This window comes from Engystomops pustulosus, chromosome 2 (genome assembly GCF_040894005.1).
Source record: "Engystomops pustulosus chromosome 2, aEngPut4.maternal, whole genome shotgun sequence".
Taxonomy (NCBI): domain Eukaryota; kingdom Metazoa; phylum Chordata; class Amphibia; order Anura; family Leptodactylidae; genus Engystomops; species Engystomops pustulosus.
In genome coordinates this window covers 132,729,987-132,749,096 of record NC_092412.1, presented here as the reverse complement: position 1 = coordinate 132,749,096, position 19,110 = coordinate 132,729,987, and the positions used below count along the sequence as shown (strand labels likewise).

Sequence of the window (19,110 nt, the reverse complement as noted above, 5' to 3'; positions counted from 1 at the left end):
GCAGTTCACTGTCTTGGGCTCTTAGTTAATTTAATTTAGCTAAATTGAAAAGACATGTTCAATAGACCCCTGATGGCTTCATTTCATGGTTTACAGCCTTAGAGTTTTTTACAACCTTTCAGTGAATCAGTGATTTACTTTGAATGATTTTGTAGCATGATTCTACATTTTTTCTTATTTTCTTTTTGATAAGAATGGCATGAAACATTGAAATATTTACAACAGAAGGGAAATTGAGAGACATGAACATGCAGTATTTTAGGAAAAGGTGGTAAGAGGTTCTAATTTCCAGCATTAGATTTCTAATCACCTATCTTAACCTAGGCTTAATATATAAAGACTGTAAAAGTATTTAAAAAGTCTTAATAATACAGGTCAAGAGCCTTCAGTCAACAGTAGTTCATATTGCAAACACTACGAAAGGACATCTGGGTGTGAAAGATAAAGCTAAGTATAGATTTACTTTTGGTAGCTAGCTGTTACAACCATTGGAGAGTAAACTGGACCTTTTCCAAGGATGAAGATATGAATCAGCAGACAAGGACACCATAAATTCATATGAAATCCAAATCAGTATAAAGAATTACTTTTGTTATAAGGAAAAATTACATGCAGATTTATTCCTTTTTGGACAACTTATTTCTGTTGCACAACATTTTTATTGAAAAACAGCATCATCCTCTTAATAACCCTTTGACTTTTTTTGTTAAACATTCTTTACTGTTTTCTTTTTCACTTTCACAGGAAACTATTTCTTTTAAATCAGTATAATCCACACTCTATTCTAAACAGTTATCTTGTTCAATACTAACTCCAAGTAAATTGCCATAAACCCTGCAGGATTTTGTATTAACCTTAGCATCAGGGCTATGTAGTACAAGTACATCAGGGGTAATGTGCATGTGTGCATGTAGTGCTTTTAATGTAAGTATGGGACACCTAGCTTTGAAACACTGATAATAACTTCGTTTTGAGCCTCAGATATATATGTCAAACTTATTTCTTACCCTAGACTACCCACTGAGTGAGGGCAGATGCACATGAAAATCAGACATGCAAGTAACGGATGGCTTAAAGGGATATTCCCACCTGGGCCTTCACGTTTAATATAATTAATCTGCCATATACATACATTTCTTTAATTGCATGTGCCTCTGTGAAGATAAATTCTCTTAAATGTTGCCTTTAAGAAACAAGATAGCTGTCATTGGATACGACCACCCCCTGGGTTCGGGGAAAGGATTTTGGAGCAGCACCATTTAAAGGGAAGTAAGGTGCAGGTCTTCAAAAAGGTCTGACAAAAACCCCAGTAGGTAACAGTAATCAGTGAAGAAGCAGCACTCCAAGTTGTAAAAATGAAGAGTTCTTTATTCCACCATTAATGTGCAACCTTTTGCCTTTTCCTTTTGCTTGATAATGCCTTTAAGGAAAAGGCAAAACATTGCACATTAAGGGTCGAATAAAGAACTCTTCATTTTTACAACTTGGAGTGCTGCTTCTTCGCTGATTGCGGTCACCCCCTGGGTTCAGTGTTCATTACCACAGGATGGTTGTAGGACATGCAGTAACTCACAGGCATTTCATATTTAAAAACAATTGTTTCTTTGTGCAATCACTCCTGCAGAGGTGGTGGTATGCATGGACAATAATCTCATTTCTAAAAGACCATATGACAACATTTATGAGAAATTATCTTTACACAGATACACTTTTAATAAGAAATCTGTAAGAAATGTCTTACAGATGCCCCAGTTACAGGTGAACACCAGAATTTAAAACAAATGTAAAAAAAATGTGAGAAAAAAAAAAGAAAAAATGTGAAAATGTCCCCCAAGGGTCTTTTATGACCTCATGACCTCATATAATGTTAAAACAAACATACACATATTATATTTAAATATATATTTAAAAATAAGTCAGTAAGGGGTTAAATGTCAATGCCCAGGTGAAAATACCTCTTTAAGGCTGCAATACTTTTTAAATGGATAAATACCCATGTCCGTAATTTTAGTGGACCGCGCAGGTTATCCAATAAAGAGTAGAGCATGTTCTAGTCAGAATTGTTTTGCATTGGACACCACAGACTATAATTTATGGGGTACAATTGTCACAATATATACAGTCAAATAAAAATATATGTACTAAATTTGTATTAGCAGGGTGACAACGCCCCCATGCTTGTACAGACAAAAGAATTGCACCAGGGATGTAGACTCCCCATTTATAACACATAAAGGTCAACCAACTAAAGAGAAAAAGGGAGGGGAAAATGAAAACTAAACAACCGTAAGATAATGATGAAAAAAGTGCACAGCTTTATTAGGTTACAAAGTGTTAGATAAAAACATGTGTCTAAAAAACAGATTGGAAATTGGCTACAGGAGACAGAAGTTCATATAAACCAGGGGCCAGAGATACAGGCAATATATATCATATCATGAAGGGCGTGTTAGTAACACAAACATTGCACAATAATAGTATGTATGCCCAAAAGCATTATCAATAATAAGATGTTACTAGCAGCATCTACAACCTCACATGGGTTCATAACAAGTTTTCAATAATTGCATAATAGCAGTATGTATACCCAAAGGAAGAAGGTTAACAATAGTAAGATGGTATTGGCATAAGTGTCATTCGGTGACTGAATAGTCATTAACCCTATATAATACACATCGCCAAAGATGCCAAGCCTGTGCTCATAGCTACCTGGTCACTAGGAAATGCCCCAACGCGCGTTTCAACCCGCCGGTCTTTCTCAAGGGGTAGTGTGTCATAAACCCAGCCCAGTATTTAAGTGCTGGCTAACCAATGAAAATGCCATGAGCTGGAAAACACCTGTGACTGTGGCGCATGGCTGTCGGCATGTGTCCGCATCGCCGGCCGGAACGGGCGATGACGTCACCGAGGCGGATCATGTGACCGCGTCATGTGACCTCAGCGACCCGCCTACCGGCACGGAAGATGCGGGCCAGCGGCCGGCTGTCATGCGCACTAGGTGGATGGCAGAGTCGGGATGCATGGTAACGAGGTGGAACTTGGTAACAACCGCTATGACTATAACACATCTCAGATGTAAGAGAGTAATTGAGTGATCGTAGATGCCTCAGAGTTGTTTACAGAGAGACCGCGTGGGTAATGTATGCAAAGATGTCATGGCCCAGGATTGGGTCATATAGTGTGCAATATAAAAATGAAGAGAAATGTTGCATGGAGAATGTGTGAAAGTGAAGATGGGGTGTTGCATGATTGCGTGAATGACAATGTGTGTAGTGTGACTGGGATGTGAGTGATGATGGTGGTGAGAGGGTGTGTGAATGAAGGGCGATCTGAGATTGGTGGCCAGCGCTGATATGGGGGAGTGCAGGACCGGGACTGTGCTGAAGTGCAAAAATGACGTGTGAGGTGTGAAGAAAAAAAGAGGGTGAGTGCCAATTTAGGTGAGTGAGAGACGATGATGCATGTACATGCCGTGGGATGGGACAGAAGCGACGGCAATAGTGATGAATAATTGCATGGTGAAAATACAATGTGAACGATGGTGTGTTCAGGGCGAATAAAAGGGAAGTGTAGCGTGAGACCTGTCATTGGGGGAGAAAGTGAGTTGTGAGAACACACGTGAAAATTGTGACAAGGATGTGCAAAAACCGTGCAGAACACGCGTGACTGGGAGTGAAGGTGAGTGGGACTTGTTCCTGGGGCTGTGGGAGAGGGAGCTGTTCCTATCTGATGACGCGTCGATGTGCCGGATCCCCCTATGGATCCGGTACATCGACGATATATTGTTTATATGGAGGGGTGATCAGCTGGGTGTGAAGGCCTTTATTGATAGACTCAACATCAATTCACGTAATATTAAGCTGACCTATGAGTGCAACACTGACTCAGTTAATTTTCTAGATGTATCAGTAACCAGAGATCACCATGGCTTTATTCACACGAACATTTACAGAAAAGCAACCTCGGTGAACACCTACCTTCACTTCTCCTCATCTCATCCGAGACGCGTCCTTAACGCCATCCCGACCGGACAGTTTCTAAGGATCAGGAGGATTTGCTCTACGGACGCCCAATTCGAACAGCAAGCACTTGACCTGCAACGTAGATTTTTGGATCGTGGGTACAGCAGACGTTCCATCAAGAGAGCCTATAGACGGGCTAGATACACCGATCGAGCAACTCTGCTACATCCACATCCATCCCAACACAAATCTGTTGTCCAACCACCACGATTTACAACTCCCTACCATGACCAATGGCAAATGATGACAAATGCTTTGGAGAAATTCTGGCCAGTTCTGAGATCGGATCCAATTCTGAGACAAATTGTTCCCATATATCCAGCGACTGCTCCGAAAAGAGCCTCGAATCTTCGAGACCTGATGGTAAGGAGCTATCTGACCCCCACTCAGTCCCAACCACGGATCTTTGGGGCTGCAATGCCACAATGGGGCAGTAAACCTTGTGGGCGCTGTATAGCTTGTCCCCACATGGAAACAACAACGGTGTTTTCCGATTTGAAAGGTGGACGTGAGTATAAGATCAAGTCCAAAATCACATGTGATACGAGAGGTGTGATCTATTTTGCACACTGTCCATGCCCTCAGATCTACATCGGCATGACGACTCGAGAGTTAAAGATCAGAGTGAGGGAACACGTCAACGATATCTCTAAAGCAGCATCGGTAGACTCTTCTCAGACCGATAAACTAAAACCAGTCCCCCGCCATTTTAAAAAATATCACTCTTGCAACCCGAATTTATTGCGGGTTCGCGGGATCGACCATATCAACCTGGATATGCGCGGAGGGGCATTGAAACAGAAACTCCTACAGACAGAGTCTAGATGGATTTGGACTCTAAAAACGGTGCATCCATCAGGCCTAAACGAAAACTTCGGCTTTTCTGCGTTTCTGTAATACGCCCAAAACAATCTGCATCTTGTGACCATATTATATTAGGCCCATTTCGTTCCGCTCAGAACGTTCATGATTCATTATGTTTTTTGTTTTTATCTTAAATTTTATCTTGTTCTTAACCTTTTTAAATTCATGTTTGATGTTGTATGATCCATGCATGACTTGCATTATTCTAGATCGCAGACTTTCAGCCCAGTTTTTTGAGTCCTGGATTGCTACCAGACTACAACATCTATTAACGACAACTTTACCTTTCAGCTATAACAGGTTTTGGACGTATATGTACTTTCTTGTGTTTTGACCATCTGAGGCCGCTATACGCTTTCTCAGCTGCAACAACGTTTGGATATGTATGCACAATTTTTTTATGCTTAGATCATCAGAGGCCGCTATATGTTTATTACACTCATCCAGACACAGGTGGATGGCTCCACCTGCATTCTGGTAAGTATTCCCACTGGTCCCACTCACCTTCACTCCCAGTCACGCGTGTTCTGCACGGTTTTTGCACATCCTTGTCACAATTTTCACGTGTGTTCTCACAACTCACTTTCTCCCCCAATGACAGGTCTCACGCCACACTTCCCTTTTATTCGCCCTGAACACACCATCGTTCACATTGTATTTTCACCATGCAATTATTCATCACTATTGCCGTCGCTTCTGTCCCATCCCACGGCATGTACATGCATCATCGTCTCTCACTCACCTAAATTGGCACTCACCCTCTTTTTTTCTTCACACCTCACACGTCATTTTTGCACTTCAGCACAGTCCCGGTCCTGCACTCCCCCATATCAGCGCTGGCCACCAATCTCAGATCGCCCTTCATTCACACACCCTCTCACCACCATCATCACTCACATCCCAGTCACACTACACACATTGTCATTCACGCAATCATGCAACACCCCATCTTCACTTTCACACATTCTCCATGCAACATTTCTCTTCATTTTTATATTGCACACTATATGACCCAATCCTGGGCCATGACATCTTTGCATACATTACCCACGCGGTCTCTCTGTAAACAACTCTGAGGCATCTACGATCACTCAATTACTCTCTTACATCTGAGATGTGTTATAGTCATAGCGGTTGTTACCAAGTTCCACCTCGTTACCATGCATCCCGACTCTGCCATCCACCTAGTGCGCATGACAGCCGGCCGCTGGCCCGCATCTTCCGTGCCGGTAGGCGGGTCGCTGAGGTCACATGACGCGGTCACATGATCCGCCTCGGTGACGTCATCGCCCGTTCCGGCCGGCGATGCGGACACATGCCGACAGCCATGCGCCACAGTCACAGGTGTTTTCCAGCTCATGGCATTTTCATTGGTTAGCCAGCACTTAAATACTGGGCTGGGTTTATGACACACTACCCCTTGAGAAAGACCGGCGGGTTGAAACGCGCGTTGGGGCATTTCCTAGTGACCAGGTAGCTATGAGCACAGGCTTGGCATCTTTGGCGATGTGTATTATATAGGGTTAATGACTATTCAGTCACCGAATGACACTTATGCCAATACCATCTTACTATTGTTAACCTTCTTCCTTTGGGTATACATACTGCTATTATGCAATTATTGAAAACTTGTTATGAACCCATGTGAGGTTGTAGATGCTGCTAGTAACATCTTATTATTGATAATGCTTTTGGGCATACATACTATTATTGTGCAATGTTTGTGTTACTAACACGCCCTTCATGATATGATATATATTGCCTGTATCTCTGGCCCCTGGTTTATATGAACTTCTGTCTCCTGTAGCCAATTTCCAATCTGTTTTTTAGACACATGTTTTTATCTAACACTTTGTAACCTAATAAAGCTGTGCACTTTTTTCATCATTATCTTACGGTTGTTTAGTTTTCATTTTCCCCTCCCTTTTTCTCTTTAGTTGGTTGACCTTTATAATTTATGGGGGTCTGTTAGAAACAAATGGTAGACTAGAAACAGTGGGAGAAATATCCAGCAATATCTATGAAAGGATGATCTATTATATAAAAGGCTAAATACACATACTAAGAAGCGGTTGAGAAATTTAAAAAACCTTGCATCACAGCGATATAGACCCGAATTGCTGCTAAACAGCAGCTCCGTAATCATTTTTACAGCATCTGCGCTGCTGTTCAGGCGGGAAACTTTGTATCATATATTATTATGATTCAAGGACTCCAAGGAGTGTGGTCTGTCCATGAAACAGGACACTGCACAGTCCTTTATCCACAAGTGTGAAACTGCCCTAAATCCCTTCCACTATGCTGGTACTCTATAAGGTTTAAATGACCTTCTTCAGATGCAGATTGTACTTGTAAAAAGTGCTTTTTAGGTACGTGGCTGTACGTGGCTGTATGGCAGCCACGTTCTGGTCTCAATGTCACTGAGCACTTTTTACAAGTACAATCCGCATCTGAAGAAGGTCATTTTGACCGAAACGTCATGCTATTCTGTGGATTTGTACATAAATAAAAAGCAATTATTATTCAAATTTGATTGAGTGCCATCTTCCATTATCTATGCATGAACGGGGCTGGGACCCTAGTTTGGCACCATCTACTACACAAGGAGTGCTGTGAAATTTCTGTTATTTATTGAGGTACTCTATAAGGGGCTTGGTCCTTGATACCATATGCCAAGCATAGTGTAGTGGACAGGAGTCCTTGCATCATACTGAAATATAATGCAAGGAGCCCCTGTCTGACAGCGTTTTTCTACAGATTTGCTCCAATGTGTATTATCACTGTAAAAAAAACACTTGCAGTAAAATTATTATGTACTAAATCCCAACTTCTCCAGAATCAGTGCACTGACACTGATTAAAGAATGAAGTTGGAGAAGGTGAAAGCATTGAAGGGTCCTCGTAAATGTTTTGATTTTTGCTTTCTTTGCTCGACAATTTAATGTATTTTCATATATATTTCAGGTATTGCTGCTGCAACAATTTTCAACCCAAGTCACAACGTGTCAATTAATGAAGAACAACTGCGAGTGGCATTTGACGGAGATGCTGTTCTATTTTCTGATGAGTCTGAGCAGATTGTGAAAGAGCATGGCTTGGATAAATTCTTCGAACATGAAAAGACTTATGAGAACAAGCCACTGGCACAGGTATATTCTAATAGTTTATGTCTAGGCAAAAGTTGTCTATCTTACTGTCTATTATGCTGCCCAATCCCACTGTGACCAAACTGTTGCATAAAATACACCATTATCTGGTCTCTGATGCTTGTGGAATGAATGGGTAATTAACATTGTGGTAAACTCTGCTGCCTTTCCTCCCACTTCACATTAATCCAACTCAAGTTACTGCAACTGGAATACAAGTGGGTTATATATGGATTGTGATCACCTTGCAAAAAGGAATTAAAATGAGAAAGCCAAGAATGTAATACATTTAGCAAAAATACAGGATAAACTTGCTTTTTGGCAAGCATAAAATTTGTTTATGCATACAAATATGCAGTATATAAAACTGGAGCAAATGCTAAACAGTATACAATATATAATTCATTTCACAGGACTGGCCAAATTAGATGATATCCCTAAACTGAAAATTGTCAGCCTCAAAACTAATATGTAGAGATGTCAACCAGATGCTCAATCAACATGAATGTTCAACTCATAGTGTATATTTTAACCTGTGACAGTTATTGTCAATGTGTTCTATTGTGTTAGTACAGCGATGGGCAATACATTTTTCCCATGGAGCCACATGAGAAATTGGAATTGTTTTAGAGGGCTGGACTAATATACTTAACTTATACATAGTGTCCCCCCAATGATAATGTCCCTCCTCATTATGCCCCCATTCATAATACCTCCTCTCATTATGCCCCCCTCTTTATGCCTGCATGTATAATTCCCCTTCTCCTTATGCCCCTGTTTATAGTGCCTCTACTTGTGCCCCTTTTTGTATTTCCCCCCATTTATAGTGCCTTCTTCTTTGTCACCCATTCAATCCTCCCCTCCCCTGTCAGTGCAGGTTTAGAAAAAAAAATAAACTCACCTTTCCTCCAGCGTCTTCCTGCAGTTAGGCGCTAGGATCAGTGCTGTGCATAGTGTATTACTCCCTGCTCTCCCATGGCACAAGCAGTCACCTGCAGCAGAGCATGAGACAGGGGCAAGACTAATGTCCTACATCTGGCTTATATGCTGTATTGCCCCACTCACATGACCACCTGCTACAATCGCTGTTGCATCTTGGCGGCTGGTCACGTGGGCCGGTCAAAAATACTTAGCAGACCAAACGAAGCCTGGGGCCGTATAATGCCTGGGTCTGTATTAGTATGAAACAACTAGATCAGTTCTCATGGCCATTTGTGCCATTTTTTTTCCATGTCAAATGCCTTGATAAATATCCCATTGTTATTTGGTGATTAACTTTATTTCTTTTATCCTCAGGGTCCATTAAAGGGTTTTCTGGAAGCTCTGGGGAAATTGCAAAAAAAGTTTTATCAAAAGGGAATGAGAATGAACTGCCCAATACGCACATATTTGGTTACTGCTCGTAGTGCAGCCAGTTCTGGGGCACGAGCCCTAAAGACCCTACGTAGCTGGGGCCTTGAGACTGATGAGGCTTTATTTTTGGCTGGAGCACCTAAAGGACCTCTGCTGGAAAAAATACGCCCACATATATTCTTTGATGATCAGATGTTCCATATAGAAGGAGCCCAAGAGATGGGTACTATAGCAGCACATGTCCCTTATGGTGTTGCACAAAGACACAAGCATAAAAACACTAAATGAGACTGCTGTAAAATCTTCTCCTGTTAGCCTCATCAGGAAACCATCTTACATTTGACTGATTACTTTCATACCTACTTTTTACAATACACTGTATAATCAGAATTCTACGGTGACATATGTTGACAAGGCTATTTGCTGTGAATTAATTTAGGAATGTAATAAATGGAACTTTAGAATATGCCATAATGAATAGACAGAGGGTGCATTACTATATAATAATAATAATCTAAATTTACTGCCAAAGCCCCCTCTTTTCTAAAAGTGGAAACAGCATCCACTAGAGCCTTCCTAGGGTTTTCTATTGGTCAAGAGTTTTGCTGCCTTATTTCACATAAGATACACCCAGACCTGTAACCACAGATTAGGGTGATGGCACATGTGGCTTTTTTGGCCCGTTTTTTAAGCAGTCCGTCAAAAAACGTTTTTAACGCATACGACTGCTTAAAAACGGGCCAAAAACGCGTTCAAAACGCCACGTGTGCCATCACCCTTAGAGGACTGTGGGGGCTCTTTAATGAGTGAGTGCTCATAATTTTATTTTGAGGGAGCATTACACAATTCTGTAATGCATATGATTTGGCTATTTACTGTTCGTGGCTGCTTTTAAAAAAATCTAATCAAGAGTGTTTACAGTATATGTCAAATGTATGAAGAAAAAGAAAAGCAACAGCACTTCCTGGTTTATCAGTAAATCAGAATTTTTTTTTTATTTGTCAAATGTGCCACGTTTCATCAAGATCATTTGTCAAATCGTTGCACACAGTTGGTGACTAAAGAAAACTTCTGATTCACTGGATACCCAATGAGTGCTGTTACTTTTCCCCTTCACATATACATATACCTGAATCCTGGCAACTGGGATTATTAGCTGTGACCACCCACAAAATGTAAGCAAACCAGTGTTTGGTCATACGATTGCTGTCCCACATTTGACTTTTTGCATTAACTGTGTCGATTACAGTCTCATGGAATAGAGGAATGGCACAAGTCTAGATGGATGGAACTGTGCAACTGTATTTACACATCTTATGAACAAAATTTTCAGCATGTCTGAAAATCTGCAACTGAGATTGCAACTCAATTAGTCAAATCATATGCATGTGAGAGCACATTTACTTCTTATAAATATGGCTTACAGTGCCTACTGTCATATCACCATACAGAGGTCTTTTAGATCCTTGATCTGTTGTCTTATAACTGATGGAGCGTGAGGCTTTAAATGTCTATCACTGTGTTTACATTAGTTCTTCCATATGTTGTTCTCATATATGTTTGCTAGCAGTATGTGTTTTCCTCAGATATTTATTCTGTAAATTCAGCACAGGGTTTGTTTGTGCTTAGACCACTATTGTAGCACTTTGTGACCATTTTAATTTGTAATTTTAGAATGTGGTAACTTTTATTAAATGTGTTTATTGTTTCCCTAAGGCCACGGTCACATGTACCGCTTGGCGTCCGTCATAACGCGACGATAGCGCACAGGGGGAGGTCCTCGGCCCGAACGCACATGGGTTTCCAGGGAAACGCATGCAATTGATAAGCCGATGTGACCGCGGCCTAACCTGTAGAAGCCAAACAAGTTGGATCCTATACTGCAATGTAATATTAAACACACAGTTGGCCTTAACATGTGTTGAATGAGTCATAGACAATCCCTTTCAGAATGCAACCATTGTGTCAATCAGCATCCAGATAGTGGATCCTCCTCTCTGTGACATAACATACCCTTAAAAAATATATAAATTGGGGTTATCTTCATGAAAATCACAACACTGCTGAAAGGGTAAATTTAAACATAAATAAAAGGCCAAAAGGGAAGCAAGCATTTTATTATTATTATCATTATTTATCTGCTGATTAAAATTTGTATATGACTTTATCTTAAATATTTTTTTCACCTCTGAGTGCTTTGTGCCTTTCTGTGACCTCAACTGTGCAATAGAATGTATGACCTTTCTAAGAATGTAAATCATGAAATGTATAGCATTAAAGCATTAAAATAAAAACATATGCTCCAAAGTAATGTGTTATTGAGCAGTATTTGTGGTGCAGCAAAAATGGATTGGTCTCAGGCTGTGCCACACACCCCAAACATAATGGGCGGAGCTTGATGCACATGCAATTCCACTGAAACAAATGTGTTCTAGAATGAGCACCAAGGAGGGAGATTTATTAGGGCTTTCTGTACAAACCCTGAAATAATCTCAATGCTATGTGATTATTATCCCTTTGCACCAGCTCCATGCAACAGTTCAAGCTGAACAGACACTAGTTAACAGCACAAATTTGTAAGCTACGCAGCCTGTCCGGAAGATTCAGGAGCCTCCTGGAGTATCGGAGGTGCTGGAGGGGTGGGAAATTCATCATATGCCGGTAGTCGTGCTATCTTCATACATGTCCCCCAAGTGTTTAGCATTATTTCAATGCCAAACATGTGAAGATACATTTATCAACCTTTTTTCTTTTTTTATCTTTCTTTTTTTGCAACTGTTTAAACATTCATGTGACTTTTTAAACTTTTATGTAACACTTTCATGCCCCCATTGTTCTAGTGATGCACTTGTAAATGAACCGCTAGCGGTACGTATTACCGCATCCAAAAAAGAAAAAAAAAAAACATGAAAAAAAAGTGAGCATGAGTTTAGTAACAAGTACAAAGACATACACTCACCGGCCACTTTATTGGGTACACCTGTCCAACACTTAATTTCTAATCAGCCAATCACATGGCGGCAACTCAGTGCATTTAGGTATGTAGACATGGTCAAGACAATCACCTGCAGTTCAAACCGAGCATCAGTATGGGGAAGAAAGGTGATTTGAGTGCCTTTGAACGTGGCATGGTTGTTGGTGCCAGAAGGGCTGGTCTGAGTATTTCAGAAACTGCTGATCTACTGGGATTTTCACGCACAACCATCTCTAGGGTTTACAGAGAATGGTCCGAAAAAGAAAAAACATCCAGTGAGCGGCAGTTCTGTGGGCGGAAATGCCTTATTGATGCCAGAGGTCAGAGGAGAATGGGCAGACTGGTTCGAGCTGATAGAAAGGCAACAGTGACTCAAATCGCCACCCGTTACAACCAAGGTAGGCAGAAGAGCATCTCTGAACGCACAGTACGTCGAACTTTGAGGCAGATGGGCTACAGCAGCAGAAGACCACACCAGGTGCCACTCCTTTCAGCTAAGAACAGGAAACTGAGGCTACAATTTGCACAAGCTCATCGAAATTGGACAGTAGAAGATTGGAAAAACGTTGCCTGGTCTCGATTTCTGCTGCGACATTCGGATGGTAGGGTCAGAATTTGGCATCAACAACATGAAAGCATGGATCCATCCTGCCTTGTATCAACGGTTCAGGCTGGTGGTGGTGGTGGTGTCATGGTGTGGGGAATATTTTCTTGGCACTCTTTGGGCCCCTTGGTACCAATTGAGCATTGTTGCAACGCCACAGCCTACCTGAGTATTGTTGCTGACCATGTCCATCCCTTTATGACCACAATGTACCCAACATCTGATGGCTACTTTCAGCAGGATAATGCGCCATGTCATAAAGCTGGAATCATCTCAGACTGGTTTCTTGAACATGACAATGAGTTCACTGTACTCAAATGGCCTCCACAGTCACCAGATCTCAATCCAATAGAGCATCTTTGGGATGTGGTGGAACGGGAGATTCGCATCATGGATGTAAAGCCGACAAATCTGCGGCAACTGTGTGATGCCATCATGTCAATATGGACCAAAATCTCTGAGGAATGCTTCCAGCACCTTGTTGAATCTATGCCACAAAGAATTGCAGCCGTTCTGAAGGCAAAAGGGGGTCCAACCCTTTACTAGCATGGTGTACCTAATAAAGTGGCCTGTGAGTGTATATACTGATGGCGTTCACTGATATTATGTAGTCAGTGTGTACAGAGGCCATTTGGTCATTAGTATCACAAAGGTCTTTAGCAGGAAGAAGCCATCATGAACCAGGTGTGAGAATCTCTTTCTGTACACACTGGGGTCTAGGGGTGGAGTTATGGGGGTGGGAAAGGGCTACCCACAGGGATATTTAGGCTTTTGAAACCAGAATTCTTGCTCTCTGCTTCCTCAGCCTCTTGGAGAAGCACTTGCCCCAAGGAACCAGGTTATATTGTATGTGCTGACTGTATGTATATAACTTTGTAAGAGTAGTTATAATATAGTAGACTTTATAATTGTACCTATAGGTGTTATATGTTTTACCATATATACATAACTAAGTGTCTGCAGTATGTGTTTGTGTGTAACTTCATGTACAACCTGTAGCCATATTCCATTCACACGTGGATCTGTGTACTGCATGTGTATTGGAGGAGTAGATATATAGATACTAATGTGCATGAGTCTCTATATGCACATGTATATGGTCAGGTACTGGATGTGACTCCTGCTTCAGGATATATTAAGGAGTTACTGTATTGTTAGGATATATCGTATATACATACATATTACTGGGGATCCAGTATTTGTATTTTATGTAGTTACTGTCACAGGTGTTCCCAGGACCCAGGTCATGGGCACACCCGTGCCTTTCTCCGGTCCCCAGCTCCCTTCCCTGCTGCCTTAGCTATATGCGCTCTGGCTCCAGCAGCCTGGCTCATGCATCCTGGCCTGTTTGAAGATTTAAAGGGTTAGCACACCGCTGATTGGTGCTGGCCATTCCCAGGAAATTGGATAAGAACCGGTCTCTTCCAGCATTCTCTGCCGGAACTTTGTGCCTATTGCCTCTAAGAAAGCTGTTTCATGTGATTTGCTGATTTTCTGTTGTGACCCCGGTTCCGTTCCTAACATTGACTCCGTGCTGCCTGTCCTGACCACCTACTTTGTTCCTGAAGTTGATCCTGTGCTGCCTGTCTTGACCTCCTGCCTATCCCCGACCACTATTCTGCCTCATGGCTTGGCCACCACCACGGGCAATGTGGCGCCTGTGCAGTGACCTGGTGGTACCTTGCCGCAGCTAGTCCATCCTGCTTTGCAGCGGGCTCTGGTGCCACTTAGACTCTGCTCCCAGGTGTTGGCTTACGCCATCGCTCGCAGTGGTACAGGGGATCCACTATCTCAGATCCTGACCATAAGATCCGGCCATGGATACCGCCATGGTTCCGCTACCTGATCTGGCTGACCTTACCAACATCGTGGCTCAGCAGACCCAGCAAATTGCTGTGAAAGGTCAGCTCTGTGACCCAGTCCAGTATTGCTCCAAACCACTATGTCTGCAAGTTGGTGCCTTTCATAAAGAGAGATTGTCTTTCTATGTACTTCCATGTTCCACATTCTCCATTTTATTGGGACTTCTGTAATTACAGCAATACGCATCTGTCCTCGACTGGCAGACTGGGGAGGTTCTTTGCTGGAGTCTTGAATGCCAGGCTGCCAGAATGTCTCACTGCCTCATGGCTCTCTGTCCAGTGTCTGCCATGCCTTCTTTTGAATCTTCCTAGCCGCTGGTGGGTCTTCCCGCTGTTTATATGGACTTTGCTGATGTCTCCGCTTGTTGCTCTGAGAAGACGCTGCCGCCGCACATACCCTACAACTGTCCTAGAGAGCTGCTACCAGGCACATCTCCTCCACAAGGTCGGGTATACATACTCTCTGTACCCGAGGCAGCAGCAATGTCAGCCTATATCAAGGAGAATCTGCAGAAGGGGTTCGTCCACAAATCATCTTCTCCTTCTGGTGCTGGATTCTTCTTCGTGGCCGATAAGGTTGGCTCCCTCCGTTCGTGCATTAATTACCATGGCCTCAATAAAGTCACTGTGAAAAACTGCTACCCTCTGCCTCTGATCATAAAACTTTTTGACCGCCTGCGGGATATCTCATTTTGAGTATCTTGTCATGCCTTTTGGACTCTGCAATACTCCAGCAGTGTTCCAGGAATTTGTCAATGATATTTTCAGAGACTTGCTACACTTGTGTCGTTGTCTAGCTAGACGATATCCTGGTGTTCTCTACCAACCTGGAGTCTCATCGGGTCCAGGTACGTCAAGTCCTCAGACGCCTAAGGGCCAATCGCTTATATGCCAAACTCTAGAAATGCCAGTTCCATCAGAAGAGCCTTCAGTTTCTCAGATATATCATCTCCTACAGGGGCCTACAGATGGATCCAGCCAAGTTGTCTGCGGGCATTGCGTCCATTGTGGCATTGACCAAAAATTATGCTAATCTGAGGCTTTAGCCTCTGGTGGCCTTCTCCAAGCTAAAGTCTGCCTTTGCCTTTTTCCTCTGCTTCTGTCCTCTTCCGAACTGATACGGAGAAGCCGTTCCACTTGGAGGTCAATGCCTCCTCAGTATGTGCCGGAGCTGTTCTTCCCCAGAAAGGGCCCAAAGGCCGAACTCTCACTTTTTTCACAAAAATCTTTTCTGCTGCTGATCGGAATCATGAACTTCTGGGTATTAAACTTGCCCTGGAAGAGTGGTGCTCTGGAGATCAGAGGTAGCTCATCATCCGCTTTGCGTATATACAGACCACAGGAACCTCCTGCACCTCCAAACTGTTCAGCGCCTCAACCCACGACAGATTTGCTGGTCACTCTTTTTTTTTCATGTTTTAATTTCCACTTCCGTTCTGCTGAAAGAATGTCAAGGCTGATGCATTCTATTGTGCCTCCATTGTTATTGGGGAAGAACCAGCTCCACGGCATGTCATTCCTCCTAAAAGACTGGTTCCTGTTGCTCCCATGGATCTGCGACAGCTTCCTCCTGGCAAGACTTTTATGTCAGACTTGCCCTTTGGAAAAAGATACTTCCTAGGGGATATTGCTTCAGCCCTCATTTCCCGTTTCTATTGGTGGCCAGACCTGGTCAAAGATGTATGGGATTTTGTGGGTTCCTGCACCTCCTGTGCTCATAATAAGCCATCTCACCTCAAACCTGCTGGTCTCCTATTGCTGTTACCGATAAACAGCTACCCGTGTCCATGTAGCCATGGACTTTATCACAGATTTTCCATCTTCCTCTGGGAATACCGTCATCTGGGTGGTAACTGACTGGTTCTCCAAGATGTCCCATTTTGTCCCGCTGCCAGGTGTGCCGTCAGCTCCTCGCCTTGCCAGCCTGTTCTTTACCCACATCTTTCGGCTTCATGGACTTCCGCTGCAAATTGTCTCAGACCAAGGGGTCCAGTTTGTCTCCCACTTCTGGCAATCTCTATGTAATCAACTTCAAGTGAATTTGGACTTCTCCTCTGCGTACCATCCACAGTCAAGTGGACAGGTAGAGAAAGTTAACCAAACTCTGGGCTGTTACCTTCATCATTGTGTCTCTGCCCGTCAGTACAACTGGTCCTGTCTGTTACCGTGGGCAGAGTTTTCTTACAACTCTCTGGGTTCTGAGTTGGCTGGCTCTGCCCCTTTCTTTGTCTATGGACGAATTCCATGCCCACCTCTTCCGCTGTCCGTTACCTTGGATGCGGTAGAAGAGTTGGTGCAGGACCTCAAATCAGACACATCAGTCACTGCTTGGCCCGCGCCAAGGCCCAAGCTGATAAGTGCAGGTCTCCTCCAGTCTTCTTTCCAGGTGACAAGATGTGGTCCAGATACGTCCGGAGCTTCCCAGCTACAAGCTTGTTCCACGTTTTCTGGGGCCATTCGAGGTGGTACCATAAATCCTGTGACCTATTAACTCCATCTTCCTCCCACTATGAGCATCCCGAACTCCTTCCATGTCTGTCTCCTGAAGCCTGTCATCTTGAACCACTTCTCTTGGCAATCTCCTCCTCCTGCTCCTGAGGCTTACTCCACTAATGTCTTCATGGTAAAGAAGGTTTTGGACATGAAGACAGGGAGAGGTAAGTGGTTCGTTCTTGTTGACTTGAAGGGGTTCGGGCCTAAAGAGAGATCTTGGGAGCCCGAGGTCAACATCTTAAACCATGGTGTCCTGCAAAGGTTCTTCCAAACCAAGTAAGGGGGGGGGGGGAATACTGTCATGGGTGCTCCTGCGACCCATATCATGTACTGTATGTGACTCCTGCTTCAGGATATACCCAAGAGCTTCTGTAGTGTTGGGATACATCGTAAAAACTTCACATTACCGGGGAACCAGGAGGGGACAGGAAGGGAGGCCTCTCCGTGTAGTTGTGTTCTCTATGTATTTTGTATTGTATTTTACATAGTTACTGTCACAGGTGCTCCCGTGACCCACATCCTGGGTCACGGGCACACCCATGCCTCTCTTCGGTCCCCAGCTCCCCTCCCTGCTGCCTTACCTATCTGCGTTCCTGCTCCAGCAGCCCAACACACGCGTCCCCGCCTCCTAGGGCGTGCGAAGATTTAAAGTTCAGCGTACCGCTGATAGGCGCTGGCCATTCCCAGGAAATTGGATAAAAGCTGGCCTCTACCAGCATTTCCCACCGGATTTTTGTGCCTAGTGCCTCTGAGAAAGCGGTTTCCTGCGATTTGCTGTACTTCTGATTTTCTGTTGTGACCCCAGTTCCGTTCCTGACATTGACTATGTGCTGTCTGTCGTGACCTCCTGCTTTTGTTCCTGACCTTGATCCTGTGTTACCTGTCTCGACCTCCTGCCTGTCCTTGACCACGATTCTGCCTCAATTTAGTACCACGCCTTGGCCACCACTGTGGGCAAAGTCGCGCCTGTGGAGCCACCTAGTGGTACCTAGCAGTTGCTAGTCCATCCCGCTTTGCGGCGGGCTCTGGTGAAAACCGGGTGTCACTTAGACTCTGCTCCCAGGTGTTGACTTACGCTATTGCTCGCGGTGGTATAGAGGATCCACTACCTCAGTCACTTTGTCACATGTACAGTACGTTAGTAGTAAAGTATTTTTGTATCTGCGAGGGTTGTATGTAACTCCTGTGATGTATAAAGGACTGGAGTGGGTGCTTATGATAAATAGCACAGACTAAGGGGTTGGATTAGAACTAAGGGAACCCCTAGGAACTGAGGAAAGAAAACCCAATCAATGTATCTGAGTTAATGAAGTCCATCCAGTAATTGTTTGTTTAAAAAAAAAAAAATCTTTTTAAACTTGTCTGCTTCTTGTCCCTACAGGAGTCAAAGGGGCAACTTCCAGGGGGGCGTTGCGGGGGACGCATGGAAAACAAAAGAATAACTAAAGGATGCTTCAGAACTTCAAAGGAACACTTATCATCTTTAACACCACTACACAGCATGCTGAGAGTATGAAATATGAATTCTAGCATACCCACTCAAAAACATGGGGAGGGGAGATTTATAATGCTCTCATTTTCCCACTTTTGCCATCCTTATGACAAATTTTTGAGAAGTGGGAGTGCTAGTTTAGCTTTCATTTGGGTGCAGAGAGTAATTCCAGTGTGTCATGCTCCAGCGCAAGGAATATTAGGACTCCTTCATGATAAGCCAAGTCCTAATACATTCCCCATGGGATGTATCATTGTAGTTACATGTATCAAAATGTCACAAAATCTGCCTATGTGAAACA

General features: G+C 43.3%; 1 protein-coding gene across 1 annotated transcript in view; it reads left to right on the top strand.

Moving 5' to 3' along the window:
• Window positions 1-11,691, top strand: part of NT5C1A (5'-nucleotidase, cytosolic IA) — a 30,594-nt gene extending 18,903 nt beyond the window's left edge. The window contains exons 5-6 of the mRNA XM_072136488.1: window positions 7,850-8,034; window positions 9,328-11,691. Of these exons, the coding sequence (XP_071992589.1) occupies window positions 7,850-8,034; window positions 9,328-9,672 (530 nt within the window). The 3' untranslated portion in view covers window positions 9,673-11,691. The remainder of the gene's footprint in view (window positions 1-7,849; window positions 8,035-9,327) is intronic.
• Window positions 11,692-19,110: the final 7,419 nt, after the last annotated feature.